Source organism: Oryzias melastigma, linkage group LG16 (assembly GCF_002922805.2).
Source record: "Oryzias melastigma strain HK-1 linkage group LG16, ASM292280v2, whole genome shotgun sequence".
Lineage (NCBI taxonomy): Eukaryota > Metazoa > Chordata > Actinopteri > Beloniformes > Adrianichthyidae > Oryzias > Oryzias melastigma.
The window spans coordinates 25,335,392-25,355,298 of record NC_050527.1 but is presented as its reverse complement, the minus strand read 5'-3'; the positions used below and the strand labels follow the sequence as shown (position 1 = coordinate 25,355,298).

The 19,907-nt window shown below is 37.6% G+C and overlaps 1 protein-coding gene across 14 annotated transcripts in view; it reads right to left on the bottom strand.

Moving 5' to 3' along the window:
• syngap1b (synaptic Ras GTPase activating protein 1b) overlaps nucleotides 1-19,907 on the bottom strand; it is a 207,159-nt gene that overhangs the window by 6,679 nt on the left and 180,573 nt on the right. For 10 of the 14 annotated variants that reach the window (XM_036215928.1, XM_024258262.2, XM_024258256.2 and 7 more), the window contains one exon: nucleotides 13,516-13,588. In XM_036215928.1, coding sequence (XP_036071821.1) covers nucleotides 13,516-13,588 — 73 coding nt within the window. Of the gene's footprint in view, nucleotides 1-3,258; nucleotides 3,306-7,345; nucleotides 7,408-13,515; nucleotides 13,589-14,342; nucleotides 18,360-19,907 lie in introns of those variants that run through there. The other 4 variants (XM_024258261.2, XM_024258263.2, XM_024258264.2 and 1 more) reach the window with 3 other exon arrangements.

Here is a 19,907-nt window from a genome sequence, read left to right as displayed (position 1 = left end):
TCATTTAAAATGTCAAATTGTTTTTCTGTTCTACTTTTATATACTCATTGTATGCTTTTGTTTGTTTTTACTTTATTTTATTGCTTTATTTAATGTTATTTTATATTGTTTGTTTATATAGATCTACAATGTATATCAATAGCTCTCCTACACTGAATCTTGTGGAATTTCTGTTTCCGGTTAATGATTTTCAGCCGCCATCTAGTCTGCAACCACGTCCTCTTGGAACTTGTTGGTGGCTCCTGCTCGGACGCACCAATCAGAGCGACAAAACAAATGTCTTCACATCACATGAGTCTATGTTAAATAGAACAAAGCTGTTCCAGTGGGTCAGACTTTCAGAAAATATGGACTGGAACCGACTGATTGGTAATTCAGGGTACTCTAGGGATAGGAAACTCTGTTCTACTCCATTTCATGGGAACTTTAGGGTGTTTTCATGCCTTATCTATCAGTCTACTTCAGTCTGGATGAAACAAAACATTTTTGCTGGTGCTTCTGTTTATAACTCAGCTAAAGTCTATGTTCAAAGCATTTCAAAAGCTGCATGACAGACAGGTTGATTATTCTTGTTGTAGTTGGTGTATAGGAAAGGAGCCATTAATTTATCCTGATCTTTTAAACTGGTCTTGATCATTTCTTTTCCAGATTTTCTGAAGCATAATAATACTTAAAAAAACACCTAATTGGAGGGAGCCAAGGAAGGAGTTGAATTGTGTTAGGAATGATGAGGTGAAAATGCTGGGATTCTTAGGTGAGTTACGGAGTTCTGAAACTGGCCAACCATTAAAAATGTTTTTCTCAGAACAGTCACAGCTGTTGCCTCTAACCCTCAAAACCTGCTCAATGTGAAAAAGGTTCAAAGTTATGTTTTTTTGTTTTTATTTTGAGTCATATTTTTGTGAGAATTAACCCCTAAAATATCACTGTCACATTAAAACCAAGGGAACTGTTTTTTTTAAAAATAAATTTTGACCTATTTTTTTAGTACCTTTTTAACTGCAGCAGGAGAAAAACAGGAAATAAAATTACACTTTCAAAATAAAAGTGTACCAAAACATGATAGTGAAGTAGACGTTGATCACTGAATCAAGAAATGTTGCACCGAGTTCAGATAGAAGTTAAGGTGGAGTAAAGAGATTTTTTAAAACAAAATACTAATTTTAAAGGGACAACGTGACGGTCAAAAACTTGATATTTCAGCAAAATAGAAAACATCTGTGTTTTTAAACACTTAGGAATAGGCGCCGTTATACGACCTGCTGCTACTGTGACGCCCCAAGACGTTTTCAGGGAGAATCTAGGGTTACGTTGCCAGATGCTGCAACGGTTTGTGACTGATGAAAATCACAGTACAAACTTTTGACTTCCACAGAGTTTGAGCTGAAATACAGTCTATGTTTTTATGTGTATTACGTCTTAATATCAGGTGATTTATTTTTGTCTCCAGACTGTCACAGACTAGTTTTTGGTCACAAAGCCCTCATAAATGTCTCATACTTTCTGCTCTTTTTAATTGACCAAAGCAAAGATGAGAACAGGATGAGACACCTGGGACAACCCAGTGACTTAGTTGAGAGATTTGATTTAAATAGAATAGAATAGAATAGAAAATACTTTATTAATCCCTTTGGAGGTCCTCAGGGAAATTCAAGGGTACAGGATTTACAGTAATGTAAAAGACTAGATACTTAATTTCTTTATACTTTTTATTCCTTATTTATAAATTAAAACGATGTGTGACAATATAATATTATTTACAAAAATATTTAAGCAAATCAAATGTGTCCAGTCTGAATACACCACAAGATCAAACCAGTGCAAACTTTATGGCAAAATCCTGCAGTTCCTAGTGCTGCTCACTGGGGGGCAGTATTACCTGACTAAGATGAGAAAAAATCATGAGAAGAAATCCACTTTGTTACAGTTAATTCTTAGATAACCACATATAAATAAATGTACAGACTCCCTCCATACAACTTTTTTTTTTAATCATCCTATTAGACACATACTCTCGTTAGTTCACTTCAGACCCCCCATGATCCTCACTCTCAGGATCCATTCTTTGATCCGCACCAGATCAGGTGAGATTCACACCTGCCAAACAAAGTGGACTGTTCCAGGAAACAAAAGTCATTACAAATGAGATCCGCCAGTGCAAATGTGCCCTTGATCCCCTCGATACCCCATTCCTTCATGATCCATTCTGAAAACAACCCAAATATACACTAGTTTTATTTTATTTAACAATGAAATTTGTTGTAACCAAAGTAAAAAGAAGTGGATTTTTAAACAAATACTTATTATTATATTTAAAACCAACAGAAAATGTTTTTTGTCTAGAAAAAAATAATATAACCTCAAAAGTAAGATTGATTAATACACACTTAGTTTGATTAATTTTTTTTTAAGCCACATTTAATGCTCATTGCTCATCTGAGTTGCCCCTGTGGGGCGTCTGAGTCTCCCTCATTGTTCCCCAAAATAATCATCTGCACTAAATCTGTCATTTTTTACCGCTATTGTTGGAAATGAGCACGTCCAAAGATGTTCAACTCCTTCAGAAAATCTGGAAAACTGTTGTTCAAGACCACTTTAACACAAATGACATCCATTCCACTCAGTCATCCACTGACTGCAGATGCTGCGCATTAAAGAAGTCTTATAATTTATGATCGTAATGAAATTCTGTGAAGAGAGGAAAGAAGAGGAACAGTTTTCATCAAGAAGACAAACACCGGCTCACAAGATAACGGATAAATCTGCGTCTGATCTCAGAGTCGGCTGGGAGCTGGAGGCGGAGAAGTTCTCCACAAACGTTGGCAGGTTTAAGCGGGCCTTTTTCTCTTCTCAATCAGAACCCCGACGCTTTGAGCTTCTAACTGGTGCTACGAACAGCTCCAATCTCTAGTGTGGATACAAACAGCGAGAGGATGCCAGTAACAGACTCCACTCACACTTGTTACTCATTGTTTCCAAACACAACCAACCGTGCTGTTTAATACCCATGTGTAGAACAACACACATGTCTATTAAACTCACAAATCAAGCAGCTCAGCAAAAGACAAAAGGCAAAATGTTAGCTGACATCCTTGTTAACTTACCAACTTGTTTTTGGCGTTTGATTACTTTCAGTTTGGTAACAGCTCAGTGAGAGTCTTTTTCTGAATGCCAAATGAAAAATGTGGTTTTGGAGGCAGAAGCGGCGAACACGGAGCGGAGCGTTAAAATGGAATTACCGGACACACAGAGTCTTACCCGGCTCCTGAAATCGCTCCCATTAGATTTGTAGGTGTCTGGGACATCTTTTAAATGACATATTTAAGATAGAAACCTGTCATTAGTGAGCTAAAAGCAACCACCGTATGAACCGCCATGGACATTTCAAAGTAAAAGACAAGAATAAAACACACAGAATGCATGTTGGACACCACACAGGTTTACACTCATGTGATGTGAGCAGGTAAACACAAAAAAACACAAACACACACTCACTGAGAGACACAACACGTCACATGTGCACGGTTTTCGGAGTTCCACGGGGAAGGAGCGGGTCAGATACGGAGATTTCAGGCTATTCCCATCGTTTCTCATAGAGGTGAATGAGGGAGACTTCGATGGAAATGTGGGCTGATAGGGTCAGGAAAGCTTGATGGTAAAAAAGAAATGTGAGATGTGTTTACTGGTAAAATAAAAACTAACATTAAGAAATAGGGAAAAAAAACAAGTTTTCTTCAGTTTCTAAACCAGCAAACAGGGTTCAGAGTCTCAGAGATCTGGAATGAGATCTGTGTTGCCATGATGCAGGTTCTATTTGTGTTTCCTCATTTACAGGAAACAGATTTCAGATTCTGTTTTCTAATTGTATGCCAGTAATACTGTATGTTGTTATAAATTATTAGGGCCGCCACAAACAATTATTTTATTAGTCGACTAATCGGATCATGTGCAAAGTGAATGTAAAGCGCACATCTTAACCATTATTAGCTTTAAAATAACTAACTAAACATAAAGACAGTAAAAATGATACTTTATTAAACTTTTAATTAATCATGCAGCTTCTTTCCTTCATTAGTTTCTGAGATTAAAACAACATTAAATTCAAATAAGAGAGAAATAAGGAATATACTTTCCATTAAACTCGTTTTGACAGATGCCCCGCCCCTCAAGATGACGTAACAATTTAAAATCAGTTTTATATATGAAAGGTATATAGGGTCAAAGGTTACCTGTCAAAAATGAGTTTGATGGAAAGTATATTCCTGATCTCTCTAATGAGGTCGGCATCTGAAACAAGGAACTATTTTTTTACAGAAGGTTTGGTCTCACTGACTCAGATATTAAAAAAGTGCATTTTTTTGGTGCTGAATGCTCACAACTTTGTTCAACGTTTCTATAATATAAAGTAACAACTTGTTAACTATTAAATTAGTCATTGACTATTTTAATAATCGATTAGTCGTTGATTAGTCGACTAATCTAGGTTACACTATAAAATATGGATTCTAACAACTGTGTTTTTAAGCCTCCAGGCTAGAGCAAAAAGTAGTATGAAGTTTAATACAAAATACTGAAAACTATTCCAAAACCATCTGCATTTCCTCTAAAAGATTTATGATTTATAATGCAAGTGTTTAGTTAAAGTTCAAACCTTTGTTCTCCTCCTTTCCTCTGACCTTGGCTGGGACTTTTATCTAGATCCAGGGTCTTCTTTGACGTCATTTCCAAGAATCCTCTGTTTCTACATGGATCTTTTAGCATGATTATTGAGGTCACAGTCATTTCATTGACTGTTTATGAGAACTGGAGCGAGAGAGTGTGATGTCACCCATTGAAAATGGACCAATCCTAATTCTTCCCTTCTCCCTAGCTCGTCATTTAGCCCTCCAAATGGAGAGTTATGAAAAAAAATGTTGATGATGTCACCGGCCCGCTAGCGTTAGCTTCCAGTGCTTGAATGTACATAACAGCGGTTTTATAAATGTAAAAAGGTCATGCTACAACCAAAAGTCTTCACTTACATTTAAATGTAAACGTCTTTGGTTCAGAGCACATCCACGTGAAGAAAAGCGCCTCTCAGCGCGATGCAGTTTAGCCTCACGGGAGAGCGCTTTATATCCCTCCGTTTGGAGGGTTGGATTTAAAAAACACGTTTCCCGGCCGCACTTGGACTTAAACTCTCCCTTCAAATAAAGGGGGAGGGAAGAATTCTGATTGGTCCAACGACTTACTTTTGGCTCTGACCAATTAAAGTCGATTCATCTGCCATTTCTTTGCAATACCGGCGTCGCCATGTTAGAACCAGACATCGCTGGTCAGCAGGGATTGGTCCGAGTCTGTCTGAGTCAACGTTTCTATGGCAACCACTCTCGCCAGACAGGAAGGAGCTTGTTGGAAGGCCACACCCCTACCACTCCAGAAAATCGTTCAAACATTTTGAACACTGGACGTGGGGGCTGGTAGGCTCCACCTACTTTTCATGAGATATCTGATTGGTCAGTTTATAACCCGAATAACTTGAACTACAGAAAAAAACATCATGAAAAAAAGGGGATTATTAAGAACATGATAAAAAAATGGTATCAGAGCAAGAATGGCAATTCTGACCAATAGAATGACTTTTTTTTTCTCTATAGAGGTTTATGGGATTTTGGCTTCTTGGAGCCAGTAGGTACTTCCTGTTTGGAACGCCATGGAGGCGGAGTCACTCAGTCCATTTTTCACTTCCATGAGAATCTTTTGCTTTAGCTGTGTGAAGTTTTTTTAATGTACCACTCTTTGAAGACTGTAGAGGACTCGGACAACCAACAGCCTCGGGGGGGTTTTAAAGTTCATGGACCTAACTTTTAGGGAAGGGTATTTTAAGGTGCCTTGAGAATCTTTTGATCTGAAAACTCCTAAAGTTGGATAAAATTAGATATATATTTTAATCCTTTCCCTCGACACCTAAGTTGGGATCGTCACCAGTAAAACAGACTCTCTGATTTTGGGGGAGTCACTGAATTGAGGACGTGGTGTTGGAGCGTTTTTAGCCGTCACACCAGATCTGGATGGTGTCAAGGTGCCCTAAAGCAGGGGTCCACAAACTTTTTTTTGTGAGGACCACATGACTGTTTTTTCTCTAATGGGGGTCGGAGTCAGATTGTTGGCTAACAATCACACGTAAACGTAAGGATTTATGGTTTTTGCTGAAAGCCACACATAGCCAAATTTAAAATAACTGTAATCATCACAGAAAAAAAATCATGCTAAAACATTTAAAAAACTAGATATAGATAGATTAATAGCCAAAGATGCTTAGATTGATAACTAAAAAAACTGAAGCTAATAGCTGTTAAAGCTGAAGCTGAGAGCTAGCTAAAATATTAGCGAAGTGCTAAATTAGCCAAAAAAAAAAACTAAATTAGCCAAAACAGCTAGCATGTAGCTGAAATATTAGCTCAATTCCAAAGTAGCATAAAAAACTGGAAAATGTCTAATTTAGCCAAAAGAGCTAGCATAAATCTAAATTACTAGCTAAACTCCAAATTAGTCCAAAAAAACCAAAAAAAAAAAAAACCTAAATTATCCAAAACGGCTAGCATGTTGCTGAAATATTAGCTAAATGCCAAATTGGCCTAAAAAAATGGAAAAATGTCTAATTTAGCCAAAGCAGTTTGGGGTGGCCAGGTCAAATGTGGAGGTGGGCCGGATCCGGCCCGCGGGCCGTAGTGTGGACACCCCTGCCTTAAAGTTTGGTCCTGTGGTTCCTAATCAAACTGCATCTTTGGGTCAAGCATTGAGGTTCTGTTGGGACTCCCTGATCCAGTGGCACTCAGGACGTCCCAGTCTCAATCGACTTGAGGTACCGGGTCACGAGTCCATTTACACGCCAGACACGTCTTGAGGGTTTGGAGGTTTTTCGTTTTCATACTTCTCTCCGTCTTAGCCTTCGCTGGAGCTTTGAAGGTGACACCGAACTTCCTTCAAGGTACCTGACTGGTGGATTTTCTCAGCTTTTTGTTCTGATGTTTTCCCGTCTTTAATATTGATGAGGGGTTAAGACAACAGGCTCTGCCTTCATGTGTACAGTGTACCGAGATGTCAGGATGTGACAAATGGTAACTGCAGCGCGGAATTTCAATGAACACCAACTGTTGTTTCTTTTAACCTTCAGATCAGTGAGGATCTTCTGTGCAAAGATTTTCTGACAGGCCTCTTCGGGTGGAGATGAATGGGACGGCTGGATCGGCCTGTCGGCTTGGGGGGAGTTCGGAGGGAAGGGGAGGGCAGTACGTAGACAGGGACGCACATAGAGAAGTGGAAAAGAGGATGGAGGGTGAGAGTTTGCCGGTTTGTTTATTACCTGGATACTCGGGGTGGGACAGGCGCAAGACGGGGCTGGACTAGGATGGACTGACGCCTCCCCTAAGAGAAATCACCGTATCTCATCAACAAAGGAGGAGAGGAAAGGTGAGGAGAGGACAAAAGGGCAAGGAGCAGGAGGCGGGAGGATGAAGCCGGAGGCAAGAGGAGGAGGAGCTTGTGTGCAGGAGGGGAGGATTCAAAAGGGCTGTGAGGCCAGACGAACAATAATTCACAACACAGAGTAAACAAAAAACAACATAAACATACAAAGATAGTAAAATATTTACATCCACATTACAACAAAAATATGTCGACAGCCATTTGAGCAGCGTTCATGCAGCTTATCCTAAACAGAAGTCATGCTCCAGAACGAGACGTGCAACTCCAAATCTGCTTTAGAAATCAGCCGATTCCTGCACGGTTCCTGGTTCAAAAAGGAGAGAACTGTGAAGAACATGCACTTCATATTCATGCAACTTATATCTCCAAAGCCCTAAATCGGCAGTCAACAAATCCAGAAAACGTAGGGTGATGCTCTCAGTAAAACACCTGTAAAAACATGGACATCAATAGTTTTCACCTCAGTTGAAAACAGATTTATGCAGAGACAAAATAAAACAGGAAAATCAGACACAAAGAAAACAAAACTTGCTTCTCAAAAAACAATTTTCATTCAATGCAGACATCACTTTATATTTACATCAACAAGCACACATCTAAAGTTGTACCCAGTCTTTTTAGTGTTTTATAATTCTTTCAAACATGTTGAAATACTTTCCATCATTGATTAAAATATTCAGATTTGAGAACAGAATTTTTAACAGCACATTTGAAACATGAATTTTCTTTCAGGATTTACTTTTTCCTTTTTAAGATTAAAGACCCACTCCAATTAAATTGATGTTTTGTGTATTTTTATCATCTTTCATAGCATTTTTCCCATAATAGAGGACAGTGACGTGCAGTCAGGGGAGGCAGGTGAAGCCCAGCCTCACCTGCAAAATCTAGCTTTAGAAATACACAAATTAAATCAGAGGAATATACTTTCTCATTATTGCGAATACAAATCAAATATTATTATTTAGACATGTCTATTCTATGATTATCTTTTTCTGTGTGGGTTTTCAACATTTCTTCAGTAAAAAAAAGTAGAAAATTTACAAATTTCTTGATTGATCCCCTGTGCCGCACACGCTGTATTGTTTCTATATCATAAAAAACGGTTTATTTTTTAATTCATTTTCCTATTTCTCACCAATTGTCTGATTACATTGGTGCCAGTTTGTGACTCATTTAGTCTTTTAATCTGCTAAAACTGCCTTTTAGAAATACACTAGGGGAGGCATGCAGCACGCCTGCGTCAAGATAGAGGGCGCCGGTGAGCCCGGAGAATGTGACCCTGCAGCTAAAGAACAGTAGAGCTAGAGGGGGCAAGTCAAGTGCGGCTGTTCAGATTTTCTTTAATATAGTTTAGCATCATTTTCTAAATTGAGGATTATGTATCTAAACTCAAGAATTAGTGGCAGTGATCCTTTTAAAACTGAAGAAAGAAAAGGAAGACTTGTACAAATTGGTTATTCGTGTGTTTCTTCAGAAGGAGCTGCACTCAAACCTCATTTATGTGTAAGAGTAAGTCAAAAATAACAGTTTTAGTATTTTTTTTTCTATGCTACAGTTTGTAAATGGAAGGAAAATGTTGGGATTAAATTTTAAACAACACACTTTAACTGATGTCAATCAACTGGTGAATAAGCTCCTCTGGTGGGTTCATATGTTTGTAAATCTGACTGATGACGTCAGTGCCTCACCAGCCATGAACCTCTCCACACTAAATTAGATTAGATTTTAAACTTAATATTTCTCAAGAACACAATTTTCACCGGAGCGGGTCTTTAATTCAACCTTTTTTCCAGCATGACACAAAGCGATCCGTTTCGTGAGAGCATCAAATTCGTGGAGAGCACAGGCCGAAAGCCTTTCCCTAATGTAGTGTTTGGTGTTTGAGAGTTGGTGGCGAGGCCGGAGGAAACAACACCATCCAACGTCTCCTCCGTCCATCCCTGTTAATTCCCTCCCCTCTCCAGCCGGACTCAACGGTCTGCTTCTCTCACAGCCCAGAGCCAAAGCACAACATGCGCTTGTATTTTCTGACATAATAGTGTCACAAACTGCACTGGGTAGTCCAGCTGCAGGCGTCAGTTGCATGAGGAATCCTGCGCTGCTTTTATGCTAGTTGATCCTGCAGCAACAACAGCTTTCTGACACGATCTGATCAAAGAAACTTCCTTTTTCAGTGTTGGTCAGAGAGGCTGAAGCGTTTAAATGAAGTTTCTGCAGAGCTGTAGGAGAAGAGATGAAACATCCGCTACAGTGATGAGATCAGCCTGGATGAGTGAGATTCTGCAGACGTTAAACAAACGAGGTGGAAAGAGGATCAAACACGGAGGAAGAATAATGATCATCAGAAGGATTCAAATAGAATTTTCTATTTAGATTTGATTCTTTGTAGCATCTTTGTTAAAGCAGGTTTTTCTGGACTTCACTTCTCTCTGTTTGCTTTTTTTTTAAATATGAATTTTAATGACAAATTTCGGAAAAATAATTTTTTTTTAAATTTTTTATGTGAACATGTACTATTTTAACGAGTGAAATCATTTAAATATTATTCTGATCATAAATATTAATTATTTTTTAAACAATTTTTTAAAACTTTTCATTAAAAAAATATTAGGATATTGAATTTAGATGTTCATAAATACAAGTTAAGTAATTTTACTATGCAGAACATATCTTATTAATCTTCTTTCTGCCTTTTTTTATTGTATTTTTCAACTTAGGGGAAAAGTTTGATAAAGTTTGTTATAAACATGAATCCACAAATGACACATGTTTAAAGTTTTTAATTTAAACATTTTTCTACTTGAACTTTTTACTTCATTATGTACTTAAATTGAGCCAAATATTGTTTGGAGTCTTATTTTGACATTCATAAATATACATATTTTAAAGGTGAGCATTTATTCAGCTATTTTATCCTCTGACAAGAAATGATTTATTTTTTACAATTTTTCAAAAATTCCTAGACATTTTTATAAAACTTTTGCAATCAGTTAATCATATTTATGTTTGGTGTTTTATATAAACTTTTTTAGTTTTAAGAGTTTTTTTTAACCATCATTTAACTTATTTATTTTCTTATTATAATCTAATCAATAGACAAGTTCAAATCTGAAATAGGTTTAATTTTTTTTAATCAGTTTATTAATTTTGTACTTTATTGTCTTATTTATTTTCTAATGCTTGAAATTAACAAAAAAATTAATACAATAAAAATATATGTTTTTGTTTTTTTATCTTTTTGCTTGAATGTCTAAAACTCCTTCAACTACTAAATACTTTTAACATCATTTGTGTTTAAATCTTTCGCTTGAATAAGTGACTTTATCTTTGAATTTTCAGCATTTAAATATTTTCCTAGAAATCCATAATTTTTACATAAAACTAAAGAAACAGTTTTCAGAAAAGCCAAAATACACAACGACCACATTTATCTTTCTGCAAAAATATGCGGCAAACTGTTAAACTTTGACATAAATCAATAAGGAAACATGACCATCTTCACTTTTCTTTGAAAGTGTTTGTTCATAAAACTTGATAAAAGATAAAATATGGGTCAAAGAAAAAAACAAATCATCTCTTCCTCACATCTTAAATTTGGTCTCATTTCGCGTTAAAAATAGTCTCTTTTCTCATTACTCCTTAAAAAACAGGAAGTTGAAGCTTTAAGAGAAAGAATATAGATTATGCATCACTAATAACCAAGTTATTTAGGCCCAAACGGAAAACATCTGCATGTCTAAATATAGCTTTGAGCTCCAGCTTCTACAGATTAGCATCCAATATGAAATCTCTGTGCTTCGTGTTATTAGATTCCTCCTGCAAATGTGGTTTCTGTGTCCATAAATCACACCGATAATGTATGGAAGTGTGAAAGGAAGCAGGAGAATTCTGAAAATGTTGTTTGCAGTGATTGAATTTCACATCGTGAGGAGTAAGAAAAGGAAACCGGACATTAAAAACTAAAGTGTGGAGGGGCAGGAAGTGTGATGAGGAGGAGAAAATGAGCTTCTTCGGCGGTTTAGTGGGAGGAATCACTGAGATGCTGGGAGGTTTTACAGAAAAACCCGATCACACGACGGGCTAAATCGGAAGTTTCTTCTTCATATCGATTTAAAGGAACGTTTTTTTTTTAACTTCATTTGAGTCAGTTCTTTTATTGTTATGAGTTGGATAAGAGGTGACACTTTAATCCAACTTAAGAAGTCCACATGACATTTTCTTCTATGGAAACATCCTGGATAAACGAGTCTTCACGGATCATATTAGAAGGAAACCGTTTTTGTGTTCTGTTAGTTCAGTAATGTTTCAAATTTGACCCAATAGAGGGTCAAATTTTATTCAAGGCACTAAATCTGATTTTTTTTTTTTAACTCCTACATTTTAAGATTGTTTTTCAGTTGATTCAAATTTTACATTTTCAGGAAACGTCGGTTCAATTTTTTTTCTTTAATTCTGCAATATAGACATCAGCTTAAAAAACCCAAACTAATTTATTGTAAAAATGTTTATTTTCTTTATAAAAGTGAAATTCAGTTCATTGGTTTAAGTCAGGGGTCTGCAACCTGCAGCTCAGGGGCCACAAGCGGCTCTTTAAACCCTTCATTGTGGCTCTCTGGTTGAAGAAAAATACTATATTTTCATTTCAAAAAGTAATATATCTCTCGGATGAGATTTATAAAGCAAAAACCAAAGAGAAGTCATAAAAGTCGAACTGATTTCAACTCCTTCACAAACAGTTGAAAGCATCGTTCCACCAGGATGCTGACTACATTACCCATAATGCTCCTACAATCCATCAAGCAATTTGGCTTTACCAAAACTGAAAGATTTTACAGATGTTGTTTACTGCAGAAAATGGAGTTAGTACACACAACCAGAATTTAAGGTGTACTTTATATTTTAAAATAAAAATCAAGGATTTTAATTTTGAAAAACATGATAAAGGTCACTTCATTAGCAAATGGTTTTGTGTTTATTTTTTATCTCTACTGACATTTCACTTCCTACTACTACCCTCCCGGAATTGAAATGATTGTATTTTATTCACGTAGACCTCTAAAGAATTAGAAACTATTTTATATTTGGAAAAAACGTCATGTTCGCTTCATGTTTCTGTTTTAAAAACAACTGAATTACATGTATCAAATTAAAAACTGATTTTTTGTTTTTTTATTTTTTTTTAAGTAAATCTATTTTTTTCAGGTTATTTAATTTAGATGTCTATAAACAGAGAGAAAGTGAATATTTGATAATGTTTATGTGTGTTTAGAGATTTTCAGATGAATTTATTTCTTTACATTTTTTATTCACATTGACTGTTTATTGTTGTTTTTCTTCTATTCATCTTCTATTTTCTTATAGGTAAAATGAATTATCAATAATTTTGACATTGACATTAATTTTTTAAGAATTATACCTTCTAGTTGTTCTCAAACTGCTTAAATATTTCTTAAAGGTTTCAAACATTTGATACAAATATATTTTAATATGTTAAGTTGGACTCTTTTGCACATTTTTTAAATTTCTCCTTCATGTACCCTTTAACTAAAGATTTTTTGTGATGAATGTAAAGTGTTTTGCAGTTTGGATCTCTTTGGTTCCTCTGCAGTGTAAAGCAGATGTCGGTGGCTCGGATTCCCGCCTCCATGCGGAGTATTTTGTGAATATGACCACACGCGCGTTCTATATTTAAAGCATGACTCATGCTTTAAGGGGGCCCGCTGATTTGACAGAATCTGCGTGAAATGAACAGAACTCCCGAAGACACAACAGCACAACACAATGCAGAGCTCAGCATCTGGTTCTGGCGTCATGCGGTCTGGCGGGGAGGTTTCAGACCCGGATACGCTCGCGCTCGGAGCTACAAGACTCTGTTATGCTGTTTTCAGAAGAAGGCAAACTCAAACATAGAGGACAGGTCGGGGACAGGGCAAGCCGATCAGAAGACAAACACACAGCAGACGGGTTCATGACAACAGCCGGGACAGGAAGAGGCGAGGAGGCAGAAAGCACGGGCCACGGTACCAGAGAAGAAGCAGTCTCACAGACCTGATCAGCGAATATCCGGGTTTTTGGCTCAAGAACGGGTCCTCCCCTTATCTCATCCTCCACAGCCATGAGTCTTGGGAGCAGAGAAAAAGGAGAGGGAGGATGACAGAAACACAGGGAGGATTACAAATTCAAGATCCATAAGATGTGGAGCATCCAACATCTGGCTCGACAACATCTCAGCCACAAAGCTTCAGGGCTCTCAAATCTGATAGAACCGGGTCTTCTGAGGCCCGGCCAGTTTGAGCCGGTGGAGCCTTTTTCAAAGCGTTTGTGCCTGATTATAGGTGTTTACAAAGCGCCGTTTGCGTCCAATTATGCTGAGCTCCCACTGAAGTGAACCGTTTGGTGGCGGATCCTAATCATCCCCTGGGAATTGCCCCATCTCTCACAACACGCACTGACCTGGCGTGAATATCCTTTGACTAATCGTTTGAATCTGAGTTCTGCTCCCGCTTTCATGAGCCAATGTAGAGTGAAGCTTTCTGGATTAACTCTAGACGGAGCCAATCAGGATTTCCTCTTTGAGCCAATTGGCCAAACTTCAGTTATTGGATGATTAAACAGCCAACTGTGAGTATTTGTTATCATTCCTCCAGGCTTCAAGTGACATTGATTGACAGCTTTACCGGCGTCTTTAAGCTGATTTGATGAGATGTTGGGTCTTTGTTTTAGTAAACAAAGAAGAAACTTCCTGTATTAATGTGTCCTCATAATCTATTTAATTTAACCAAACCACTCACCACCCGTCTGTATTCTGTCATTCACCTGAAACCTTTTCATGAGATATTTTATGACGTTGGCAATAAAGAAGCAAAATCCACAGGTGAAGTTTCAAACAGAAGTTTTTGGACGTTTTATTCCATAAATAATGTACAGCGTTATTTTATTTTTTTTTTACAAAATAACAGGAAAAGAAAGAGTCAGTCATCAGCACAGACAGAAATACTTGCACTGTCCCAAAAACAATGGAATGTGACATGAGAGTACAGCGTTTAGGTTAGACATGACTTCAGAAGGCAGACAATGATTCGTGCGGGTGATCGTGTTACAACAACAACTGAAAAAATAAATAAAAATAAAAAAGAAGAATCCATTTGTACTTCAAGTAGTGTGCTTTTGAGGTCAAGTCGTACATTTAGTCAGAAACAATGCATCTACCAACATGAGGTCACAATGTCTGGATATTTTTGCTACAGAGGAAAAGAAGCAGAAGACAAAAGGACATGTAAAGGTCATGTGGAAATCAACAGAAAGTCAGATCTGCATCAAAAACGAGCTGCAAATATTTCCCCTTTCAACCCAAAAACCTGAGCTTTACTTCTTTTTCTTAACGTATGGAGTTGTATTAGTCTCAGTGGAGTCGTGGTATGTAATATAGTTGGTGCTCATCACTCAGAAAAGTTTGTAAAGCTCAGGTCTACTTGGACTGGGTTGATGGTTCTGAATCCCATGTGGCTCGCTGCTTCACGGCCTGAATAAGACGCCGACGTCTCCTTTGATGGATGATGATGAGTGCTGGTGCCAATAATGACTTATCACAAGTTTGTTTGTGTTTATTCCCATAATTATGATTTCTTGGAAACTGAGTAATTGTGAATTGTGTTTTTGCGACATTTCTAGAATTTCAATAAAGTTTTGTGCGTTTATGTCATGGAAATGCAGATGAGAGCTTTGAAGTTTATAAGCTACAAAGAAAATTTAAAGCTCCGTCTGATTTCTAGTTTTTTTTTTGTTGCTTTTTGTGTATCATTTTGTGGCCATTTTGTTTGTAAACTGGTGGTTTAGAAGGAAAACAAGATTAAATTGATCCATTTGAAATCTGGATTACATAAATGATTCTTAGCAGTAGCTTGTAGGATGGTGAAGTTTTAACAAAGAAACAGAAATTTACAGTTAGCAGGCTAATGCTAGCATCAGATGCTAAAGCTAACATTTTTACCCTCATCCATGACTTTAGTTCCATTTAAAATTCCCCTCCAATCATCTTTAACAAAGAACCAGGAATTTTGAGTTAGCAGGCTAATGCTAGCATCGAATGCTAAAGCTAACATTTGTAGCTTTGTCCCAGACTTTATCTACATGTAAAATTCCACTCAATCATCTTTGACATGCTAATGCTAGCATCGAATGCTAAAGCTAACATTTTTACCCTCATTCCTGACATTAGTTCCATTCAAAATTCCCCTCCAATCATCTTTGACAAAGAACCAGAAATTTTGAGTTAGCTTGCTAATGCTAGCATCGAATGCTAAAGCTAACATTTGTAGCTTCGTCCATGACTTTCCCTTTAAAATCCCACTCCGATCATCTTTTGATGTATTTTCAAAGTGTATCCAGTTTTATTTTAATTACGATAAGGTTGTTTTTGGACAAAATCAAAAACGTATGTAGTTTTCTTGGACATAGTTCCTGCAGAGTGGCAAGAGTTCATCAGAATTTCACTTCTGACTTGTAGGGAAACTGTAATATTGCCATTTATACTCAATTCAAAGATTTTAAATAAATCACTAATTAATGAAGCTATAAATCCTTGATGTCTGATCTGCTAAGTTAGCTTTCTAAATGTTGATAAAATGAAATAAAAGTGAATAAACCTGCAGATTGACTCATTCTGATGATGCTTCGGCTGAGTGTGATGCTGACCTGTAACTCCAGGTCTACCTGTCCTCATCAGAACCCCTTCAGGCATCGACTCAGCAGCTTAGATCTTGAATCATTTGCAGCTCTTTGATACAGCTCCATGAAAACAAACCCTTAAGCTGTAGCTTTACGCCTTTTGACCACACCCACATCATTTCAAGCCAAAACTCGTTCATTTGCAAGACTTAAACATTAGGCAGCCGTCATACAATCTTTACAGCCTATCAATATGTTGTTGCTACAAAAGAGGCGGATAAAATACTGATAGATATTTGTATATATTTATATTTATGAAGAAAATAAAAAGCAAAATAATATTGACGCTAATAGTCATACTCATAACAAAAGCATACAAGTTAGATGAAAGCATTTTCCAACTTTCTGGAGAAACTATTCTAATCACCACGTCACTGGACACCACCAATGACGGAAATCATACCCAGCATGTACAGCAAAATCATACAGAAGAAAGAAAGAAAGAAATAAAGTCATGTTGGCATTAAATAAGGAGTAATATTCATTGCAGGCTGTATTTGAAAAGCAGAAAAATTCACCAAAAGAACATACAAAGAAGCTTAGAGATCAACTTAAACACACACTCAGCAGAGCGGATGGTTTTGTCAGAGTTAACGTCATTGTTGTCGTGTTGTCTGTGTGTTACGTTGCGCTTTCCAGTTGTTATTCTGACTCTTTCCATACTGTGGATGGCGTCTGGTTTAGAAGAGTTTGGCAGGAAGTCACTGTGTCTTTATGTACATAAGATGCAAACAATATTTCAGGATGTGCCTCTTGCAGAAACAGCACATGGGGAAATATTGTTGCTATTGTTATTGCGCTTCTCTTGCTAAAAAAGTTAGCTATTGCAAGATTAAAATAGTTACAATCTCACTCTCTGTAGAATACTTTGATATATTTCACATAGTATAATCATTATGGCTCTTGCATCACTAAATTTAATACATCATGGATTATAGTTAAAAATAGATTATTACTATGAACTTTCTACAACTTTCTTTAGTTCACAGCTGGGGAGAATAAATACTTTCATTCATATCTATAATTTAAATATCTAAAAAAAAAAAAAAAGTGGAGCCTGTAGCCAACTGATGAGATTCCTACCCTAGAGACAGAAAATATAGAGATATAATGCTACAGGTAAAGTGGATTCAGTAACTTTAAAGAACATTGTCCTAAACTTAAGGTGTGGCTTTGGTTTAAATTAGATTGTTGAGAACAGAAGGTGTACCTGGTCAGTTGCTCTGAGCTTAAAGTAAAGTTTGCGCGCAGAACATTAAGGCTTCTTTGAAAGAAAATCTCTAAATGTGAGACCCAGCTCTGAAATGTGTTCAAGTTCTGCAGAACTGCTGGCATCCCCTCCAAATGGATGTACCTATGAAGACCCAACAGAACATTAGTTTTTTCTCTAATGGAACATAAGGCTATGGTTGCACTTGTCCGTAAGATTCTGGAGTCCAGTCAATCCAAGAGTGTGGCCTGAGACGGAGCTTCTTTGCATCCACGCTCTCTGCACGTTTTTGCATTGCTTATGTGCACGTGTAGAAACTCATCGAGTGTCCGGATGAGGCACGAGTCTTGCAATGCACTTCATGACAGTTTGGCTCAGTAAACTGTTGACTTGGAAGCATCCAGATCTGCTACTTAATCCCTCCTTGTGTGGTCAAGGTGGGTCACACAAGTTACAAGTGTAAGCCTGGAGGTTCCTGCATGGTTTGCTTTAGAGTATGCAGCAGTTTCTACCCCAAAGAGGGTAGGGGGGGTGGGCGGGGGGGAGTCTGTGCTCCAATCTTCACTATTCATTCAGGAATTGTCAGTGATGCTCCTCATATTTTTGGCATCAGTCCCCATGTTCCCTAGAAACGGGAGTAGTCCTTCTGTGAATGGGGTTAGCGTAAAAAGGAAGAGCTGTTAAAAGTGTGACCCCTCGTGAAAGTCCAGAAAAATTCACCGGAAAGTGCAGACATGCTTCTTCTTCTGTGAATCCTCTTGTGCTTTTTATTTTTTGTTAAACTAAAAACTAAGTGGAATCACGGTGGATTCCAAAATCCATTCAAACGGCAGAACTGTGCTGATAAAAAAAAACTGCTGCTGGTGGGTGCAACAGCACAGGACGGCGGAGGGGTTTGAACGATGGCTTATTTACAAGACCGGCGGGACTCTGTCTTCATTCCGAGTCTTCTTTCCTGGAGTGGATCAGAATATTCTCTGTCACTGATATCCACCCTTCACTTGCAGATAAGATGTGTAAATATTGCACTATTGTTCTTTTAAACTGACCCCAAAACAAGTCAAACAGAACTAGTGTTTGTGGAAACAACATGCATACAGTGGGGCAAGAAAGTGTTCAGTCAGCCACCAATCGTGCAAGTTCTCCCACTTAGAAAGAAGAGAGAGGCCTGGAGTTTTCATCATAGATAAACCTCAACTATGAGAGACAAAATGAGAAAAGAAATCCAGAAATTGTCTGATCTTTAAATTTTTTTTTGTTAAATTATGGTGGAAAATAAGTATTTGGTCACCTACAAACGAGCAACTTCTTCTGTAAGAGGATCCTCTGTCCTCCACTTGTTACCTGCATTAATGGCACCTGTCATAGAAAAAACACTTCAAATACTCCACTACGACCAAGACCAAAGAGCTGTCAAAGGACACTAGAAACAAAATTATTGACCCGCACCAGAATGGGAAGACTGAATCTGTAATAGATAAGCAGCTTGGTGTGAGGAAATCAACTGTGGAGCAAATGGAAGCTATAGAAAACCACTGAAGATCTCTCCTCATGGGGTCAAAATGATCACAAACATCCCAGAACCCCACAGGGTGACCTAATGAATGACCTATAGAGAGCTGGGACCAAAGTAAGGCTACCATCAGTAATCCAGGGACTCGAACCCTGCAGTGGCAGACGTTTCCCCCTGATAAAGCCAGTACATGTGCAGGTCCGTCTAAAGTTTCTAGAGAGCATTTGGAGAATCCAGAGGAAACCAAAATAGAACTTTCTGGTAAGAACTCGACTGTTTGGAGGAGAAAGAATGCCGAGTTGCATCCAAAGAACACTATACCTTACTGTAAAGCATGGGGGTGGAAACATCATGGTTTGGGGCTGTTTTTCAACAAAGGGACCAGAATGACTGATCTGTGTGAAGGAAAGAATGAATGGGACCATGTATGGTCAGATTTAGAGTGAAAACCTCCTTTCTATGAAGATGAAACATGTCTGGATCTATCAGAATGATCCCAAACACACTGACGGGTAACGAAGGAGTGGCTTCAGAAGAAACATTTCAAGGTCTTGAAGTGGAATAGCCAGTCTCCAGATCTCAACCCCATAGAAAGTCTTTGGAGGGAGACAGCCACAAAACATCACGGCTCTAGAGGAGATCTGCATGGAGGAATGGACCAAAATACCAGCAACAGTTTAAGAGGACTTACAGAAAACGTTTGACTGCTACTACCAACAAAGTGTAAATAGCAAAGTATTGATTAAACTTTTGTTAATAACCAAATACTTATTTCCACCATAATTTAGAGATTCTTCAAGAATCAGACAATGTGATTTTCTGGATTTCTTTTCTCATTTTGTCTCTCATAGTTGAGGTATATCTATGATGAAAATTACAGGCTTCTATCATCTTTTTAAGTGGGAGAACTTGCACGACTGGTCACGGACTAAATACTTTTTTGCCTCACTGTATAATCCTGAAGACAGCAGCTACTTTGGTTGTTCGCGT